Source organism: Physcomitrium patens, chromosome 5 (assembly GCF_059467195.1).
Source record: "Physcomitrium patens ecotype Gransden chromosome 5, ASM5946719v1, whole genome shotgun sequence".
In the NCBI taxonomy this organism is placed as follows: domain Eukaryota; kingdom Viridiplantae; phylum Streptophyta; class Bryopsida; order Funariales; family Funariaceae; genus Physcomitrium; species Physcomitrium patens.
The window spans coordinates 14,451,330-14,473,648 of NC_143414.1; the positions used below are offsets into that span (position 1 = coordinate 14,451,330).

Sequence of the window (22,319 nt, forward strand, 5' to 3'; positions counted from 1 at the left end):
TACCCAAAGATCAAAACAAGGTTGTAAACAACTTATTGAAATTGCAATAGAGACAAGGTTGTGAAAGTGTGATTATCTCCATGAATGCAAGTAATAACCACCTCTCCTTTCTAACTTCCAAAAAATATGAGTTATTGTCTTGGGCACTTCTCCTAAGTCTAATATTTGACTTTAATCTTAAATCTTTCAAACCTAGATCTATAACAAGATATAGCCTTTTTACTTAGATTTGACCTAGATCTCTTTATACAATCACTTGATCTACAAAATTCACCTATTAGTATAAGCCAAAATTACCCATACAATGAAAAAATCTAACAATATAGGATTTTGTCTCCTTTAATACCAAAGTTTATAACATTGGATATATATTAATATAAACAATATACATTGGCTTTAAACTGGCTTCTTTAGCCTTTACTAGTTCTTATAAATCTATCTCTAACATTATATCCACTCCTACAACTCTTCGATAATAATAACACTACAAACAATATCTACAAGTCACAGAAGAATCTGAGAAGAGAGAATGTTGAAAGTTCTTAAATCTCCCTCTTCTTCTTCCAAATCCTAGCTACTATTCTAATCCTAATTTCTACCATGATTAGATCTTTATCTATCTTAGTCTTCATCCATTTTAATTTTCATCCAACTAGTCAAACACAATTATTATAATTTGTGGAATAGCTATCCAAGATTTACTCTTAGAATGGCATTTTTATTCACCTAAATTATTAATGTGCTAAATTCTTGTTTAATAAAGGTTCTTTTAATGTATAAGTAATATTAGGTTTTATTGCAAGGAATCTCACCAAAGATACAAAGTGATTTCTTTGTATATAAATATTAAAAAAAAATGAAGAATAATCCAACTAGCTACTAGCAGCAATCAAGGCAATTTTATTTAAATAATAACCATGATGACAATTGCCACCATAGTATCCATAGTAGTCTTTGTTGGAGTTGACAAAGCAAATCCGGATAAATTTTTAAGGTGATTTCAATAAGTTTATATGGCTAATGGTGATTAAGATAAGACATCATAGCTATTCATATTGTCAATTCACTTCAAGGACAAGTCATCTTAGTAGTATAAAGGACAAACCAAAGTTATGAAAGCCAACAAGATGATGTTATTATAACTTTATGTAATTTATTTTAAGAAAAAAGAAGTTATCAAGTTTTAATCAATTAATTGAGTTTGATGCATCAAAAGAAGAATTAGAATAGAAAAGAAGTTGGATTGGTGATGGAATTTGCTATTAGATTAAAAGAAATGAAAGATTTCATCTTAAAACATCAAAGAAAAGCTTCAAATGTGGAATGTGGTATGCCTTTGGATCCAATAACTACTACAGCTTTGATTGTTAGTATCAACCTATAAAAACTTTGGACTTTCCTCTAAAGACTGATACTATCAATTTTAAAAAATAGTTACATAAGAAGAACCAATGTTGTTAAATGTAGCTTTAATCTTAACTTAAAAGAAAGAAGATTAGATTGTTAAGTTAATAATGCCAAAAATCATGATAATGGTAGTTTTATAAGGAGCAAACTTAATTAGAATAACTTCTAACACTATCTATGCAATCCTAATGGTAGTATTAGCCTTAAAAAGGGCTATAGTTGCAAAGCTTATAGAAGAATTTTATAATGTGAAATTATTTGTTGTATAGAGTCAAAATATCCAAACTAAAAATCTATTGTCTAAAAGGCCACTCGCTTAATATATTATATAGTTTATGGTGTGCCATAGTTGCAATAAGTAAAGACACTATGCATCTGATTGTCCTAAAAAGGAAAGAAATTGGAACCCAAGACAAATCACAGCTTCTAACTTAAGAATAAAGTTGGTAAAAATAAACTATTTAGAATGCACCATCAAAAAAAATATAAAATGAAGTTGAAGTGATGATCTTGTAGAAATATGATAGATTAACATACAAAAAAGAATTGACTAACTTACAAAACATCATAAAAGAAAAAAAGAAATCAAAGACATAATAAGTCAAGTAGTAAAAGGCCACAATATTGAATTAGAATATAAGACATGATTTTGAGTAAAGAACAAATGGATCACTCAATTATAGCAAAGTCTATTACTTTATTGACATAGAAAGACATTGAATTTGATTGGAGCCTTAAATATGTGAAAAAATTAGATTACATCAAAGAAAAGTTAGCAAGTGACTCAATATTTCCAAGTTCTTACTAAGGCAAGAAGTTCATTATAAATCCATCAATGCCAAAGTAGTGGTATGCCCAATTATATTAAAAAATAATAACAAAAAATATCTATATCTAGTATATTATACAAATTAATTGTTGATGGATTTCATAACGAAATATCTCTTAGTCAAGAAATTACCAATAGCATTCCTATTTTTTTGTACAAAGTTCAAGCATTATTTGCTATTAAATATCTTTTTAACTATAGTCTACTACAATACTAACAAATTAAAATAATTAATATAATAAATCATCTTTTTTGAAAGGACAACTCAATTCATAATTTTTTTTTAATAGTTTGATTCAAAAATCAAATATATGAAGAAAGAAAGAATAGTGTATGCAAAGCTACTTTTGTAACTAAGCATATCCTCAATTTTAAAGAAAAAAATCTAATTAATAAAGGTGAGTATTATGCAATAACAAGACTTAAAGACAAGTTGGATTTTGACTATGCAACTATCATCAAATATTTGACAAATCTTACATTTTGAAAAAGATATATCAACATACAAAAAAAATTCCTATTCATAAAATATATTCTGTTCACTTTGATTAACAACAAATTCTATCCAAGAGAGTTGTAAATCAACTATAGATTATCATAATCTACTTTGCCACCAAATCCATCACTCAAAAGATTTTGACAATATGATACTTTTGTTATACTATTTTCAAAAATTATAATAAGTATTACAAAAGTTATCTATTTTATCAAACATATGCCAAGCGCTTTTCATGTTACACCAAAATCCATCCAATTCTTTCTATTAGAGCTTTTAAAAAATATGAAATCAAATTTATTGGTCTGCTATCTATCATTGCAAGACAAGATGATTATATGATTGTAGCAATTGATTATTTGATAAAATGGGCCAAAGTCCCAATAGTTAAGAAATGTACAATAGAAGTAGTTTCTAAATTCTTCTACAATCAAGTCATTTGTAAATATATATATCCATTAGAGATAATAATTAACCAAGGATTGTACTTTGCCAAAAAAATGATATGTAATCTACTTGAGAAGTTGTAACTTAAACATTAGCAAACTTCACCTTATTATTTTCAAGTCTTGTTGAAAAGACCAACAAAATTCTTATTGGAATCTTAATTAAGACAATCTAAGACAAATAATAAACTTAAGATGAGCATGTATCAACTAACAAAAACTAAATAACAAGGTCCTTTTAATGTCGCCACAAAGACCATCTTAAGTGTTCTTTGCTTTTCTACAATGGAAAAATTAGTTTCTTGTTTGATGTACATATATCTTCCTCAAACAATAGTCAATCAATAACATATTCAACTAAAGCTCTTCATATAAGCTTATCTAAAATAGAATACTTCTATTTATAATAAATAAGAAGTAATTATTGAACTCTCTTCCCTCACACAAAGTAAAATGAAAGAATTTTTTAGAATTCCACTTCTCGTCTTTACAAGGAACTCACATTGTACACACCTTTTTTTAGGAATAAAATTGGTTCTGTTTACTCTATAGAGATGTCAAGGGGATTCAAAATATGAGCATTGTAATTTTTCTTCTATAGAATTATGGTGATAATTAAAAGAAAAGCTCACACTGCTTGTTAAACATGTGTTAAGTTGCATGAATGAATATTCAACATGACCAAATTCTTTTAATATTTTCTTCTACAAAATAAAATTGTCTTATCACAGAGAACCATTACTTCTACACAACATATAATTATCTTGCAATATAAAATCTTCGAACATTCAAATAAAGGTACTTCTTAATTTAATACATAAGCTATTTACATATATATTAAAAAATTAAGAGCATAAAATAATATTTTTTAAAAATATATTTAAAAAAAAACACGTAAAGCTTTTCACATCATAAAAAGTAAATATTATACATGTGATATATATATATATATATATATATAATTTTTTATACTTTATACAATAAGTTTAAAATATAGATTTAGGATGTTTATATTTTATGACAAATAGTCAAATTATGGTTTTTTTAATTTAAAAATGAAATAATTTTATCAATATTGCATATATATATATATATATATATATATACACACACACATACACATATTTTTATAGATCAGAATAGTTTTAAAATTAAAATTAATAATTTAAAGCTATTTGAATTTAATCGTTTCGATATTTTCTAATTTTCTTAAAGATTTTCCTTTAAACTCATCATGATGCATATTGTGCACCACCTGAACCTCTAAACCACAACACAAATTCATAAATAAATACCAAGAGAAATAAACAAATAAATAACCATGTTTTAGAATAAAATAAAATAACTTACAAAATTCAAAACTTGAGGATCATGCTACTGATATGGTGTCCAATTACGCACAAAATGATGTTAACATCAGCATGATATTAACAACAAAATGTACATCCTTATTTGTTCAAAACTAATTGCCAATCCTAAATCTGAGTTTATATCCAAAAATTAGCAGGAAAATTAGAGTAAGCTTTGATGGGATTGCAGCAGATGAGGCAAACTGAGGGGATAAAACAAAGCGATGAGGCTTACAAAGATTTACCGAAGATTAAATCTATGAAAAAGAAATGGGCAAAAAAAGTATCAAAAGTGTGCTTTTCTGTAAACAACATGCTGGGTGAGAAGGATTTACACGTGACCCAATGCAAACTATGAAAACATTAAGACTACAATTCTCTCTAGTAGTTATAATTATAACATTGCCAAAAAGAATGTACTTCGACAATATGTTTTATTAGAAGATATGGCTACTAAATATTTTAACAAACTCATATTGAAGGGAGATTGTTTCTACAAAGATGGTAAGGAGATATACCCATTTTAGTCTAATATCAGTGGAATTTTTCTTTTTGTGATTAATCCTAAATTAATATAAGGGATTGTTTTTGCAAAAAAGAATAGAAAACTTTTCCTTTTTTTTTTTTTTTTTTTTTTTCCTTCTGTTTTTTTGGTGTTTCCTTTCTGTAAAAGTCTTACTTTGAGCTTAAAGTAGTCTAAAGCTTTTATGGAACAAAAAACTTTGTAAATTAGATATGGAAGAAAGGTCAAGATACTAGAAGGAATATGGAGGATCCTTTACTTCATGTCCAATTCAAATAAAAAAGTATGTCGTTTTTTGTAACAATAATAATTTCATGCCTCTCTTTTAATACAAGAACAAGATTAATGTCTACCTTAAAAATATTCTTGTGTAAATTTGTAACTTAGAATGCAAAAATATCTTAATTAGTATTGTGTGTCTTGTTTAAAACATTTTGGTTTGTGTATTTGTAAACTTAAAGTAAGAATATGTATAAACATTTATTTTATAACTATATGTTATAAAACCTATAATGTGATTTTAAATCGAAATAGAACCGAATCTAAATTTTATTGCAACTTGCAGATAATTATTCAATGAAACACCAGTAATGTAGTATAATAATATGATGAAATTAAGATTATATTTTTTTGTATAATTAGATTACAGTCAACATCATGGCTTCAATGGCCACTAATTTGTATGGTGTAAAAGCAAAAAAGCTATTGTTATTCAAACAAACAATTCATGAGAGTACATTAAATAGTTGCAGTATGAAAGATTGCATTCAATAAGAGTCAGAAGCATTTACCTTATTCATCATATTTCAAATCACTGAAATATTTTAATATTTTGAAGGCTCGTATTCTGACCAGTATTACATTTTTTCGTAGAATCCAAGAATGACTACAATGTCCCCTCTATTTATCACAACAAAATCAATTTGCAGAACTATGCTTCTCCTCGAGTACAAAAAAATTTACGTAATGTTGTAACTGTATTTCTTCTCGAATTGTGAGATGACTCCATCTCGCATTTATATAAATTTAGAAGACTAAAATTTCAAGTACTTTAACGAAGTACTTCACCTTCTCTTCTTTTGTCTCTTTTTCTTCTTTATTCCCTCCGTATGCCTTCATAACTTTAGAATATTATAAAATCCGAAATTAAGAACAAATGATGCAGTGAGTTACAAAACTACGATACTCAAAATATGCAACAATTTTCGTTGCACACTGGAAACAAATGACGCTTTAATCCAAATTAGAATAAGAGACCAGAGCAAAATTTGAGGTAAAAAATGACTAATATTCGTTAATCATAAACTTTTGAAGTAGTAAAACGACGAGGTTACAATGATAAAGGTTGACTGTGACGATGGTGTTCGTTTCATGATAAAACCTGTACATGGCCTCTTAGAGAGGTCACTAGATGCGAGTCCATGGGCAGCCATTCAACCACACAGCCCCAACTGTGGTTCAGACACATTCAGGAACTAACATCTGAAACCGCAAACTGGATTGTTTTCTCAACTATGCTACTTCAGTAAGACTAATCTACAATCAACTGCTGGTGACTATCGAACAGCCCTGTTGCACGTGCTAGTCCATCATGCTCATAACCATAAATGTTCACCATTAACCAAGTTGGTGATGTTAATTTGAACTTCATTGATCACCTTCATCTGGTGAGAGAGGTGCCATGGGACAGTCTTCACTGCAATCAGTTTCACTTGAATATAATATCCGCCTTCTGGTTGCTTCCCTGGAATACGACCGGTTGAAATTTATGGACAAGAAGCAATACTGATATTGTGGAAAACGCAAAATAGAAAATTTATTTTTGATAAAGAAAGAACAAAAAAACCATAAAAAGAAAAGAAAAAAGAAAAAATAGAAAATAGGCACACAAATTATAGTTACATAATAAATTCATTATAGTTGCTACGATTAGTACTAAGCAAATATTACACGTAAGAATGCTACGATAGTGTACAAGCACGACAACATTTACTGGAGATGGAAAGGATCTGGCTTCTGATCTTTGAGGCTCAAAATGGACTCTACAAAGCTTCTCTCAACTGGAAAGCCCTGGAAAGGCTTCGAGCTCGATCGTACTCATTGACATCCACAAGTACTCGTTTCATCCTCCGTGCGAGAGCAATGGTGCTTTCGTTAGCCGCTTCTCGCTTCTTCTCAAGGGATCTGGTGATCTTCAGCATGTACTCGATCAATGAACCGAGTTTGGGGCTTTGCTCTGCGAAACCTGGTCCAACCCAAACACCACTAAGCGCGGCAACTATTCGTTCGATGCGGGTGATGGCATCATGGTCTGTTGTGAATCCAACCTTCAAATACGCCAACATCTTCCCTGATAATAATTGATCCAAGGCTAATTTTTCAAGTTGGGGTAGAGCCAGTACGTCCTTCCAACATCCAAGATTGCGTAACAATCTCACTGCTACACCAAACTGCCGATTAGCAAATCGCAAGGCTCCCGGGACTGCAGTGGTCACTTGATGGGACCAATCTGGTACCTACTCAAAAAAAAATACATTTCAAGGCTTAGTATAAACAAGAATACCAGCCTCCTGACATTGAAGATCTTCTGGAGTTCGTACATGAATTAGATTTTATCAATACAGAGATAAGTTGATTTGTGTACCTCAAGACTAGCAACAGCATTAGACATACGTTTGTGCACTGCAGCAAGCATTTCTTGCAATGCTTCACTATTTGCAGCATCCACATAGATGAACATCTCTTGAACAGCTTTCACAGCACGTTTGGTTCCTTTCGTGCTCAAAACATCCCAGCAATGCTCCAATTCATGATGTAAGACGGGAAGAGCAACTTTTTCCACTAGCTTAGGTATCAACTCAAAATCGGCATCATGCTCAGTCCCATGCACACCGTAGTCGAACAAGTGCTTGTACCAATTCATTTCATCAAATCCTGCACTACCATAAAGGGGATCCCAATGCAAAAGCTCCAGCCGAACATATGGGGCGAAAATGGATGGAACACTCAATTGCATGTAAGCATCCGAATAAGCTGAAGAATATTGACGTTTCCAACTCTGTAGCTTTTCCTTAACTTTTCCTAACTGTGCGTACTCTTCAGCCGCATCACCGTATACACTTTCTGCAGTTAATAATACTTCTTGCTTGTGGGATATGTATGCTTTCTCCTCGCTTTCGCTTTCTTCGCTACTTGATTCCCCTTCCAATGTCTTAACAAACAGAAAAACCACATTCTTAATTTAGTTCCTAAATCAAAGGAGCAAGTTCGACAATAAAAAATTCTTGAATTCTCCAAAACAAAATAGTTATTTGCATGGTGTGTGTCCAACTCAACATAAAAGGTCACTTACCACTGCTCGAGCGGAATTCCCATTAGAAGTTTTCAGAGATTTAATCCGCCGTTCAGCAGCCAATCTTGCTCGACGCTCACGTGCTTGTGCTCGCCGCTTGCTCTCCATGCGTTTCTGAAGATTCACATCCCGTCCAAACTCATCAAACTGAGGAACTGTGCTGCTCCGCACATCTCTCGCCGCTGCGGCTAAGGCAGCTGCCATTGCGGTCTCAGTACCTCCTCCTTTGGCAAATGCAGCCTTAGCAGCATTAACAGCAGGCTCAATTTCAGCTATCTCATCTGCGTAGTCAGCAGCACGCCGCTCCATTAATGCATTAGCACGCTCCTCATGAAGCCGTTGCATGGCCTCTTCCAACTCCTCAATGATAGGACCCTTATCCTGCATGCAAGAGGCTTGATCTCTTTAATTCAAATTCAACTAAATAGAATTGCTTTTCATAATTGACTACACCTCATTTGAACAAAGCTTAGAAAGCCGAGGGAATAGCATTGGCGCCTCAAAAAGATGGCAATTCGGCAATTACACCGAATCTTTAATTACAAGTCGATTGTGAGAAATATAATAAAAAAATTGGTCAAAGGGACAGATAACCGTTACCTGCAAAAAATCACATAAAATAGCGAAGTAATTACGGAGTTCCTGCATGTAGAGATACTTCTCACTTGCGTTGCTCAAAGATTGTTCCAATGATGCTACTCCGGAAAGTGACGAGCTTAGCATTTCCTCAGTTCTGTGGAGCTCTGACTTTGTCCTTCCATGGCTTTCCTGGAAAATACAAGTTGTGAGAGGCAGAAAATCTAGCCATACAACTAGCATTGCAGAGAACCCGAGCGTATGAAAGAAGTCTACCGTAGAATCTATAGACACGATTTCAGTAATAATTTAGCTCAAATAGTTCCACACAACACAACATATAACTCAAGATAGCGGAAAAGACGTGAATATTCCATTACAAGAGAATCGCTTCGAGAGACACAGATCGCGGGTCCTTTTGACAATATCACAAACTGCGATTTGGGTTGTGAGTAAATATGCAGATGAAGATAGAGTAACTGTGTAAGACTTTCGAAGAATGACCGATTAACCGAGGATCTCTAAGAATGAGCTGTTCTGGTAACCTTCATGTAACTGGATGTGTAGAAGAAATAACCACCTACAATAGAAGTCTTGAAGTAGCCTCAGTCCAGACTTACAACCTCAAATACACTACCCAAAAACCTTACACCAGAAAATCGGAATCTAACATAACGTACGCACAAAACGAACCGCAAGGACATTCTTACATACCAAAAAAAACATAAAAAATAAAAAATAAAAAATAAGAGCATAAATTCTATGATAGCAGCTTTTCTTTGTAAATACCAATTTAGATGAATAGCAGAGTAGATACACTCACCCGCATCTTGTTCAAATTATCCTTTAGGACTTTCCAAACTTCATCTGCTTGCTGCGGAATAGACAATGCTTCCGCCGCACCCCTTCCATAAGCAAAACCGAAACTACCTACATTCATAGCAGGTATTCCAGGAGTAAAGCCCCCGTGACCAGCAGTAGGACCAGCTACGACCCCAGGCACCACCCGAGCCACATCTTCCACCCTCTTCCCAAATCCTTTCCTCAGTTGTTCTTCTTCCCAAGTCCTCTCCTCATCCACTTCGTCATCCTCTTGATGAGCCAATTCCGAGTCTTTCGCCATCGCTTCAAACACAGCCCCTTGAGACTTGTGCTTGCCCCCAATGGTCTCCCCTAAAAAAGACATCCTTCCATGCACTTCAGCCTCGTCCTCACTAGAATCGGCATCGTCTTTTCCCCTTTCAAGATCTCCGTGCTCACGGACAACGCCTCTCACATCCCCATCATTCACAGGTATGTAATCAGGGGCCGCCTGCGCCTGACGCAACCGATTTCTTCGTGCCTTCGCGAGAGCAATCATATCCGCATCTGGAATATGAGTAATCCCTCCGCTATCTGCCCCTGTTCCAATTCCCATCAACCCTAACCTTCTCTCCGCATCGTATTCAACCCGTCTGGTCTCCTCCACTTTTCTACCCCCTTCTTGAGTTTCGCTTTCAACATACAATCCCCTCACTTTAACTTCCACCGCAGCTTTCGGCTCTTCAACAGGCTTCAGTAAACCCTTAAGCACCACAACAGGCTCTGCAGGCAAGCTATCAACCACCGGCTTAGGTGCCCCTAATGTTTTCGTATTCCGTTGCAGCTCCAGCAATTTTTCTTTGGTATATTCACCCGCTTGCGCCTGCACATTAGACGGCACTTTTAACACCGATGCAGTTTTTTCCTTTCCCAGCTCAATTTTAAGTCCACTATGTCCCACTCCGTATCCCCCCTTCTTCTTCTCCTTCTGCGCACTCTGCAACAGCACCAATTCCCCATCGGGCCTCTCCTCCCCAAACCTAAACACCCCGGCCCCTCCCTGCTTCAACTGCACACTCTCTTTAACTCTCTCCTTCTTCGCCTTCGTCGCCAATTCGCCATCGCCATCGCCTTCATCTTCATCTCCTCCAAAGCTCAAAAGCTTCGGCCCCGACGATTTGACCACCGTGACACTAGTCTTCTTCACCTCTTTGCGTTTCGTGACGGTCTTCGTATCTTTCTCTGGCAGCGCAGGTTTCTCAGGCTCTTCATCGTCGTCGTCGTCCACACGGCGTCGCCAGTTCCTCACCTTCGACATGGTGCAATGGCTGCAATGGCACTGGATACCCTTCCCTCGATTCCAATCAACGATGCTCGCTTAGGGTCTCGACTCAATCTGCTCCTTTCCATTGAAGCTTCCTTTCACGGAGTGCACATAATCGAAATTAGGGCTTAGGGAGCTCTCATTCATCCATAAATCATATATAATTCATCCAATATGTTCATCCAATGTGTTCATCTATGTCCCCTGCATCGCATGCTGGTTGGATGAATTCATTGAGCAGAAGTTGTCTTAGGGAGCCTATTACCGACACTGTTGTGTCGGTAGTGGGTGTTTTGAAGTGCCGCTGATGACCTCCAGTTCTCTTGCTATGAAGCGCTTTGACATCGAGGTATTCTTCACCTTCGAGTAGTGTTTGGAGGCCTTCTTCACCTGCCGTATGTGTGTGTGTGTGTGTGTGTGTGAAGGCTCTCTCGTTTGAGTGTATTGGTCGGAGCTAGGCTTGTGCTCCACTTGGGGCAAGCGAAGTCTGCTTGGGTCTGATCACCTGATGGTAACCTGAAGTCTCTGCTTAGGTCTGCTTAAAGTATGGAAGGAAGGGCTGGAACTGTCAGGGTTGTGGACAGGGATGGACGAGCTTCGGATGCCACAGCAGGCGAAGCTCTAATGCTAGGGTTTCATGGTGCTGCAGGGTTTGTGAATTAGTACGTGCGTGGCCTAGACTGCGTCACACGGCAGCTTCCGTTGAGTTTGTTTTAGCACAAGTGTTTGTTTTAGCACAGAATTCACTGGAGGAAAATAAGGTTTTGTTTGTTTTCTCTTTTTTTTTCTCTTTTTTTAATTAATTAATTAAGTCTTTTTCTTTGGGTTTCTTTAAAAGCAATGTCAATTCATTCAAATGCACTAAACCACGTGAAATTGTGGTTGACCAAGAACTTGAGCAGAAGGAAGTGAACAAATTATGTTGAAACCCTGTGATTGCATGTTTTGTGGGTAATAAACCGCAAGATTCACGTCTCAAAGCATAGAAGGAAGGATTGAAAGAAGTAGCAGAAAGTGATATTTCTCTCAACAAAAAAACCTTTGTCGAGATTACGTATACCTGAAAACTTCATTGGAAGAAATGACTTTCCATATTTTTACAATATATGTATATATCTACTGTATAGTTCTACCCTTGATTTTTGGTTGTTCCAAGATTAGGATGTAAACTGTGTTCCGCACGTAATTTGGAACCTTAAAGGTATCTCGTATTTGAGATCATTTAAGATCTCAACTTAGATGGTACTAAAAGATATGCTTCAAGAGTTTTTTCCACTCTTTCTACAGATTGCAACCAAGCTGGGGAATATTCTGGATTATGACTCTAATAACAATAACTCATTGGAGCTACTGTTTTGTATTGCAATGGACTCTGGTGTTGATTGGGAGCAAAAAATCTGAGTGAATAATCTGGTGACTAACAATAAGAAATCTATTTTTATAAATTATTTGAATTTATTGATTAGAGGTTGTTTTTGTCTTGACATAATTCAGTAAATTTAAGATTTCCTTAATCTTGCAAAGGCATGGAACATGAAGAACATGGTTAACAAAAGGCCAATGCCTTGGCCAATGAGCAACAAACTCACAACCTATTAGACCAAGTTAACATAGTTTAACAAGTCTTCCAATCCTTCCTTCTATTTTTAAACTATGTTAACTATTCTACCTCAAAACTTGGACTCAACTAATAAGGGTGATGCAAATGGATTTATGTTTATTTATCACATGAAAAAAGAGACAAGAAAAGGAACAAATAGATCTCAGTAAAAATCCAAAATTGTCTCTACAAATCTAATATTTGTGGATTTATATCAATGCTAATTATTGTAGATGATATACCAAATTATGATTTATAGTTGCCAAATAAATGTTAGAAGAACAAGTCTTTAGTAGGATCTTCAATGGCATGGATGTTTGTCATGACAATTACATCTAATTTATTTGTTGAAACTTATAGCCTCCAACTTAAGATTAATTAGTTTCAAAGTCAAATACAAAAAAAAAAAAACAGTCTATTATCTACCATTGCTTTAATCCAATTTTCATCATTACTTCTTCAAAACAAAGTACAATACAAGCTTTTCAATCTTGAGTTTATTTTTAGATTCCTTGCTATGCCAAAAAAATTGACAATAAGTGCCATGGCCATCAAAGAGGAATATAACACATAACAATAAGTCACAAACAGAGTGCCACGGGAACCAAATATTGTCATTGGAAACAAGAAAGATTGTAGAAAAATGCAACAAGGAAGAAATTAAGGAAACAAAGTCATGATTTAATAATAGGATTTGGCATACAATACCAACATGATAATAGAAGACAATTTGATACTTTGTAAGATCTCTTAGATGCAAATGCCATTTTATTTGTTGCATGGAACTTAATTAGAAGTACTTACAAATTTGCTAATTTAATATTGGGATGCTATATATTATGTGCCACCAAATAAGGCCATGCCAAAATCTAATGCCATACAAAGCATAGTTTGTCAAATTCCATTAGAATTTATTTACATGGAGTTAGAAACTCATAGATTGCCAAATTAGAGTTGTATACAAAGCTGAATATAATGGAATAGATAAAATTACAAAAATAAAAAAACAAAAGTATTTAAATTTTTAGCCATATAAAAAAAATTATGAATTTATAGTAGTTTTATTTATTTCTCCATAACATCTTTATTAAAAAAATTCAAATATAAAAATTCCTTCCAATATTTATGGAATTGAAAATTTAATTATGTGATGCTTATTTAGCTACTTGGTTAACAGAAAGACTTTGTTTTATCTTCTATAGGTTCAATATATATCATGACTTATCCTAAATACAAGTCCAAAAGTTATTTTATTACCTTCATTAATTTTAAAAACTTCTTTATCAAAACTTTGTCTTAATAAATAAAATGCTTATATGTAGTGCTTATAATCTCAAATTTAACCCTACAATAATTCATTTATATATGTATACATGTAGAAAAATGTTAAATAGACATAAGTTTTTATTAAATTTACCTACTCATCCTAACAATCAAAAAATAAAATAAATGATCTTCATATTCATATCTCCACTATTGGATTTACAACCAATAAAAACTAACCATATTCATTATGAATACTATATTCTTCATGAAAAGTGAGTCTATTTAGTAAAAGCATGGAATCTCCACATCTCCAAATTAATTGTATTAGTAGATATTGTAGATCTATGTAATATATATATATATATATATATATATATATTTAAAATTTATATTTTATATCTTAATTATATTTCAATAACTAATTTTAATTATAATATTTTATATCTAAAAATGTGTCACGGACATACGCATGTAAGCTAGTAATTACATGTATAAATAGGTAGAAATAAGTAAAAGTAGGTAAAAGTAAGTTAATTCTGTAATATTTGCTATGAAAGCTTTTTAGAAGCTTTATAGATGCTGCTTTGACTTTATAGGTGTCTTTAATTGACTTTTTGGATTAGAAACATGGTCAATAAGTTGGCCATGTGCCACACATGTTGTTTGCTTGAAGATCAAGCTAACTATGTGGCCTACACATAGAAAAACTTACCTTGTAAGTTAAGGCATGTTTCTTACAAAGTCATCACATATTGGAGGTCCTATAGAACGTTGCCAAGTAGTCCCTAGTTAGATAGTATATATAGAGACAAGAATGAAGCCTTCTTCACTCTTCTCAATTCTTTTCTTGCTTTCAGTCTAGTTTCAAGGGTCTCTAGTTTTCTTGGCTTTTAGCTATAGCCATTCCAATTTCTTTCTTAATATATATATCAAGTTATTTCTATTTTTTCATCTCTCTTTGAGAGAAGTTTCACTTATTTATTTGTTTTTATCATGTACTTGTCCTCGACAAATTAACAAGAGTACACTTATAATATGAGAGCTTTGTCTAATCTTGATTAAGAGTGGATTACTTCTTTTCTTGATAAGACATAAGCATATTAGAAGTTGCAGATTACCCTCTTCTAAATTGATATTGTCCTTAGTATTTTTTTTTTGTTCTCAAGTCCTTTCTTCTATTTGTCTTGAGCGATATTAGACATCTTCTCTTTTTTAAGTGTTATCATAGCAGAACTTGCTGAAATGAAGAGTGTAATTTCTGCACAAATGACACAAATGGCACAAATACAAGAACAATTGAGGAAATTAATGCTTGCGATGCATCAACTCAATTTACCACTACAAGGAGCAACAAGATTGGCAAGAAGTGAAGATATAGAAATGATTGGAGCTGCTTCAACATCTGCACCAAATCATGTCCCTTCTCTTATGGTGGAACACCCTTCCAATGTTAGAGAACCAAGAATTGTCCTGCCCGAGAAGTTTGATGGCACCAGATCAAAGTTTAGAGGATTTATCAATCAAGTACAACTTGTGATTGAACTTCAATCCCAAAGCTATCCAACTCCAAGACCGCAAGTTAGATTCATTGGTACGCTTCTTTCAGTTTCAGCATTATCATGGTTTTTATCTTTTCTTGAACGACAAGATCCAATATTGGATAACCTAGAGGCTTTTTGGAAGTGTTTTGATCCATGTATGAAGAACATGATGCAATTCGTATTGCAATCAATAAGATCCATACTTTGCGATAAGGCAATGGATTGGTAACATTATATGCTTTATAATTTTGACAACTTGTAATTGATATCAAGTGAGATGATGCTACACTTATTAGCCAATTTCTCCACGGATTGCAATATGAGGTAAAAAAATTAATGCTCAATTTACTTGATCCTCAAACATTAAATCAAGCAATTGACTTTGCTGTGAAAAGCAACAATCGTCTTTTTAAATTCCAATCTAAGAACCGTACAAGTGGACCTTAACGTTATTATAATTCAATGGCAATACCAACATTTCTTCAACACATACATTCGGAAGTAGAGGATATGTAAATTGATGCGATACGTTTTAAACGTCTTATTGAGCAAGAAAAGACTCGTCGTCGTCAAGAAGGATTGTACTTATATTATGGAGAACCTAAGCACACTGCTCAACATTGTCCAAAGAAGCGACGCTACCATAAAATGAGGAGTATGGCAATCAAAGAAGATAGCATGTCGAAAAACAAATTTGTCCAGCTACAATAGGGACCATGCGGCTGAAACCTTGTACAATGCCTAGTGAAGGTTCTATCCTCTTCTCAGAACCCTCTCCATATTTTATAATAAATGTTATTCTAGGACCTAAACATCACAAAGCCTCATCCTTGCTAGATGCAGGAGCCTCAACATGTTTCTTAGATGAAGAATTTGCTAAAAGACATAGCATATTTTTAGTAAAGAAAACTGAACATATTCATGTCGAAGTCATAGATGGTTGTCCATTGTCTTTAGGAGATGTTACTCATGAAATCCTTCCTATAGAAATAACAATTAATGGTCATAGTAGCTTTATAATATCTAATATCATTAGATCTCCTTCTAATCCAATCATTTTAGGTTTATCATGTCTAAAAAAATATAATCCTAAAATAGATTGGACTTCTTGTAGTCTTGACTTTTTTGAAAATATAACTAAGAGCGTAGTTAATCAAGTAGAAAGACATATGTCTAGTATAATGAAACCTATATTTGTAAGAGCAAGAGCTTTCTTGCATACTGTAAAAGAAGAATCACCTTGTGTCATTTATGCCACACTTGTTTGTATTGGTGGAAAGACTTCAAGTCGCATTCCAAGCCAATATCAAGATTTTTAAGATGTATTTAAGAAGAAGAATATGGATACTCTTCCAGAACATCATTTCTATGACTGCTCAATTGACCTTCAAGAAGGAGCACAATTGCCACTTGGACCATTCTACAATTTATCTCAAAATGACTTAGCTAAACTCAAGGAGTATATTGAAGAGAATTTAGCCAAGAACTTCATACGTCATTCCAAATCTCCAGCACGAGCTTCAATTTTATTTGAGAAGAAAAAATATAAATCATTGCGGATGTGTGTCATTTATCGAGGATTCAACAAAATCACTATAAAAAACAGGTATTTGCTACCTTTGATATCTGAACTCCTTGAATAGTTGAATCAAGCTAAGATCTATACAAAAATAGATCTACAAAGAGCATACAATCTAGTACGCATCAAAGAAGGAGATAAATAGAAGACGACATTTTGAACAAGGTATGGACATTTCGAATACAACGTCATGCTTTTTGGACTTACAAATGTACCAACAGCATTCTAATATCTAATGAATGATGTCTTTCGGGAGTTTTTAGATAATTTTGTTGTCTGTTACCTAGACGACATCTTAATCTATTCTAAGAACTCAGAAGGACATGAACTTCATGTTCGTCATGTATTACAAAAACTAAGAGATGTGGGACTCTATGCCAAGATAGAAAAGTATATATTTTACACTATTCAAGTCGACTTCCTAGGATACATCATTTCAAATGATAGACTTATGATAGATCCTAAGAAAGTTTAAACTATTATGGATTGAAAGATCCCAAAAACGGTAAGAAACGTCCAATGCTTTTTGAATTTGCCAACTACTATCGGATCTTCATCAAAGACTTCTCTCAAGTTATAGCTCTACTTACACATTTGACTTGTAAAGACAAACTTCAATGGAATGAAGAAGTAGAAGTAGCATTTGAAGCTTTCAAGACAGCCATTTTTTCTGCACCAATCTTCTATCGCGTCGATTTTTCTAAACTATTTTTTATAGAAACAGACACATCAAACTTTGCTTTAGGTGTCATATTGTTACAAATGGAAAAAAATGATAAATTTCATCCAATAGCTTTTCATTCTAAAAAAATTTTAGCAACCGAGATCAACTATGAGATCTATGATAAAGAACTTCTTGCAATCATGGATTTGTTTCAAGAAAGGCTCTATTATCTAGAAAGTGCTTCTAACCCAGTCACAATATATACGGATTACAAGAACCTTGAATATTTTATGTTAGCACGTATTTTGAATTGTTGCTAAGCCCATTGGACTATGTCTTTGTCAAGATTCAAATTTAAGATCACTTATCCACTAGGAAAACAACCAGGTTTGTTAGATGTACTCTCTAGACAATCTTAACTTGCACCAAAGGAAGAAGATGTTGCTTTTGACAACAATGGACAATTCTCTTGAAGCCAGAGCATCTTCATCTTTGAGCAATGAAATCAACACTAACTGTTGATTCAACTTTTATTAAGTAAGTTCAGTCAAGTATGTCTATTGATCCTCTTATTCGTGATATTAAGGAAAATCCTTCAAAGTCTCATGATACTTCCAAGTTTGAATTCAAGAAGAATCAACTATATTTTGAGGGACGCCTATATATTCTAGAAGGTGAAGCTCGATTACGTGTTCTTCAAGCTCGTCATGACTTTCCAACAGCATGACATTTTGGGTACAATAAAACTTTGGAACTAATATCTAGGGACTTTTAGTGGCTCCAAATATGCAAAGTAGTCAAAGATTTTGTACAATCTTGTGATGTTTGCTCGAGATTAAAAACTCTTTGTCATCGACCTTACGGACTTCTTCAGCCTTTACCCATTCCAGAACAACCATGATCTTCTATTTCTATGGATTTCATCACGAATCTTCAAATCTCAAATTCTTATGACTCTATATTTGTGATAGTATATCGTTTTACCAAAATGGTATATTTTGTACTATGTACAAAATCTATCATAAGTGAAGAAACAGCTAAGCTCTTTCTTGACAATATCTATCGCTATCATGGATTATCCAAGGATATTATATCAGATAGGAGAACTCAATTTATATCAAGATTTTGGCGGACTCTTTTCAAGATTCTAAAAGCGGATATAAAACTATCTTCCGCATTCCATCCTCAAATTGATGGACAAACGGAGCGTCTTAATCAAGTTTTAGAGCAGTATTTAAGATGTACCATTAACTACCAACAAGATGATTGGACAATTCTTTTGCCATTGGCAGAATTTGCTTACAATAACACCATACATTCTTCTACAAAACAAACACCTTTCTTTGCCAATTATGGCTATCATCCACAACTTGATACTTTTGAGTTTTCAAAAGTTGATAAGCTTGTTGCAAAAGATTTGGCAATTTATTTGACAAAGCTACATACAATGATGAAGACGTCATTAAAAGAAGCTCAAGAACAATAAAAGGTCAATGTGGATGTCTATCAAAAGGAACAACCACCATTCCACATGGGTAAAAAGGTATGATTACTTCATCGCAATATCAAGACTACTGATCCCTGTGACAAGTTGGACTATTGAAGGCTTGAACCATTTTCTATTTCTGCACAAATCAATCCAGTTACATATTGTTTATACCTATCGGAGTCAATGAAAATCCATCTAGTATTCCACATGTCTCTTCTTGAATCATACAAGACAGTGGACATACCAAGAAGAAGACAAGCTCCACCTCCTCCTATAGAAATAGACAATAATGAAGTGTTTGAAGTGGAAGAAATCTTAGATTCAAGGCAACGCAGATAAATTAAAATATCTTGTCCATTGGCGTGGATATGATATTAGTGAATGCACATGGGAGTCAGTAAAGAATTTTGTAAATGCAGCAAAGGTAGTGGAGGTTTTTCATCGACAACATCCATCAAAATCAAGATGAAAACCTTCCTTATAAAAGAAAAAAGATCTAAGCAAGATAACATTCTACTTTCAATCCTTGTTTGTAGCTTTTTTGTAGTTGTGATGCTGAGGAGAAGGAGAACTAACAACTAGTGGATTCGACTCAAGAGCCTTCGTTTGATGACCTTTCGGATGAAACATTACGATTGTCACAACCTTCAAGACAATGTAATCAAGATGAAGATCTTGAAGAATGACATGTTCTTCCTTGAATAGATGGCGAGATATAATGCGTTTGATATAACGACCTTAGAAGGGATTCCCGATGTTTGGTGATTTTACTAGAGGTAGGAACAACTCTTGAAGGTGTTCCAAATGTTTTATTCGAAGGAAGTTATGAAGGCATCAATAACGATCAAACAATTGGGTGGTCTTTCAGCCTTGGTATGGGACACTATTGATGGTTGAGAGGCCCTATCAATCATCTTCGAAGAAAACAAAGATCAAAGTATGTGGCGAATACAATTCGTCGCATCATAGATTTTTTCAACATATGATGATCGCTCCTCATGAGACTCATCCTTAGAAGGAAGGGTAATATCACAAACATACGCATGTAAGGCAATAATTACACATATAAATAGATAGAAGTAAGTAAAAGTAAGTTAATTCTATAGTATTTGCTATAAAAGCTTTGTAGAAGCTTTATAGAAGTCGCTTTGACTTTATTGGTGTCTTTAATTGACTTTTTGGATTAGAAACGTGGTCAACAAGTTGGCCATGTGCCACACATGTTGTTAGCTACAAGACCAAGCTAATAATGTGGCCTATACATAGAAAAACTTGTGTTATAAGTCAAGGCATGTGTCCTATAAAGTCAACACATATTGAAGGTCCTAAAGAACGTCGCCACGAGGTCCCTAGTTAGATAGTATATATAGAGACAAGAGTGAAGCCTTCTCCACTCTTGTCAATTCCTTTCTTGCTTTCAGTCTAGTTTCAAGGGTCTCTAATTTTCTTAGCTTTTGGCAATAGCCATTCCAGTTTCTTTTTTAATATACATATCAAGTTATTTATATTTTGTCATCTTTCTTTGAGAGAAGTCTCACTTGTTTATTTGTTTTTATTATGTTCTTGTCTTTGACAAAATGTCATTAAATATTTTTTATCAAGTATTATATACATATATGTATGTTTATATGTATGTGTTTATTTATTTATTTTATTAATTTTATTTAGATAAAATATTAATATTCTTTATTTTATTTGATTTTATGTAATATTTAAGATCCTTGTGATTTATTTCTTTTAAGAACTCATAAATCAATAAAGGCCCATATTATGACCATTTTCTTATATGTTCTTTAGAATAACATGCAAATGATTTTATAAAGAAGATAGTAGAATCAAATAACCATGTCAATAAAACAATTGCAAACTTGGCAAAGTAGGCACCAAATGCAAGGTAAAGAACCAAATCTTTTGTTCAATCAATACATACATATGTGTTGTTTGTCATCCCCACATCTCCAAATTAATTCTATTGGTAGCTATTTCAATTGCACTTCTTTGGATTAGAAGTACAAATTAGACATAGTATTTTGAATGGCATTGGTTAGCAATGATTAATAGATTAATGTGAGAGTTCTTCAAGTTTCATTGTTTTCTATGATAAGTTTAGATTACAAGGTTAATGTATATCAAGTCATATACTTTAGAATGATCACCTTCTTAAGTTCTTTGCAATTTCTAGGACTATTGATATATTAATTTGTTCAACAAAATGGAAATTGATAAGCTTTTGATATATTTTGAATACTTTTGGCAAAAACCTAATGGTCAAAAAGACTTTACTTTTTAAATTTACTTAGTCACATAAACTTACATAAAGATGTTGTACACATGCATATTATTAGATTTGACTTAGAACCATCAAAGAGATGTACCAATACACTTTGAGAAATTAATGCATCAAAATAAGCAAAAATTAAAAGGTGATTTCTTTTTGCATATTGGAGTTGTTGAATTACCAATCATGTGGTGGTGCATTTTACTAGAGAGATACTCAAATGTTCACAAGCACATAAAATTTTAACATAAAAAGAAAGAGAAGATATATATATATATATATATATATATTTAAACCCAAGAACTCAAATGACAGCCCCACCCAAAGCCATTCGAATCTTGATTAGTGAGCAATCCGTATTGTCTCACAAGCACACCAGGTTATCCACGCTGCAGTTTGGGATTGGGGGAATTAGGGTTTGGGGAGAAGGGAGATTAGGATTTGGGGATGGCGAAGCGAAGTGTTTCCATGCACGAGAGACGAGGGGCATGGCGACGAAAGGGCAGGAGTGGGCAGCATGACATGGCTGCATCTGTTCTTAATCTTAAAGATCGCAATCCTAGTTCATGTCTTGTGCGTCCTGCGCATGGCCCGATTGTTACGGCTCTCATATCCGCACGGAATCGTAGCAGTCGCAGCCAATCCGGAGTGGGCCACTTTTTACCGCGACGCAGAAAAGTCCGGACCAGTTTTGGGGGATCGAGGGAGTGAGATTGCTTGGATCTTGAGATGGCCGTGCCCAGGTGTTGGTAGTCAATCGAAGGGGATTCATCGAAAGAATAAATGCAGAAACTTAACA

At 33.8% G+C, this 22,319-nt stretch overlaps 1 protein-coding gene and 1 long non-coding RNA gene across 2 annotated transcripts; one reads left to right on the forward strand and one right to left on the reverse strand.

Moving 5' to 3' along the window:
- Positions 1-6,395: 6,395 nt before the first annotated feature.
- Positions 6,396-11,201, reverse strand: LOC112282519 (transcriptional repressor ILP1). Its single transcript, XM_024520189.3, has 5 exons — positions 9,802-11,201; positions 9,003-9,170; positions 8,403-8,783; positions 7,695-8,261; positions 6,396-7,566 (listed from the first exon to the last, which is right to left on the reverse strand). Exons 1-5 carry the CDS (start codon positions 11,095-11,097, stop codon positions 7,093-7,095), a joined length of 2,886 nt encoding a protein of 961 aa, XP_024375957.1. The 5' UTR covers positions 11,098-11,201; the 3' UTR covers positions 6,396-7,092.
- Positions 11,202-11,337: 136 nt separating this feature from the next.
- On the forward strand, positions 11,338-12,469 carry LOC141045440 (uncharacterized). Its single transcript, XR_012217588.2, has 2 exons — positions 11,338-11,452; positions 11,995-12,469. It is a non-coding gene; the product is annotated as an uncharacterized LOC141045440 (long non-coding RNA).
- Positions 12,470-22,319: the final 9,850 nt, after the last annotated feature.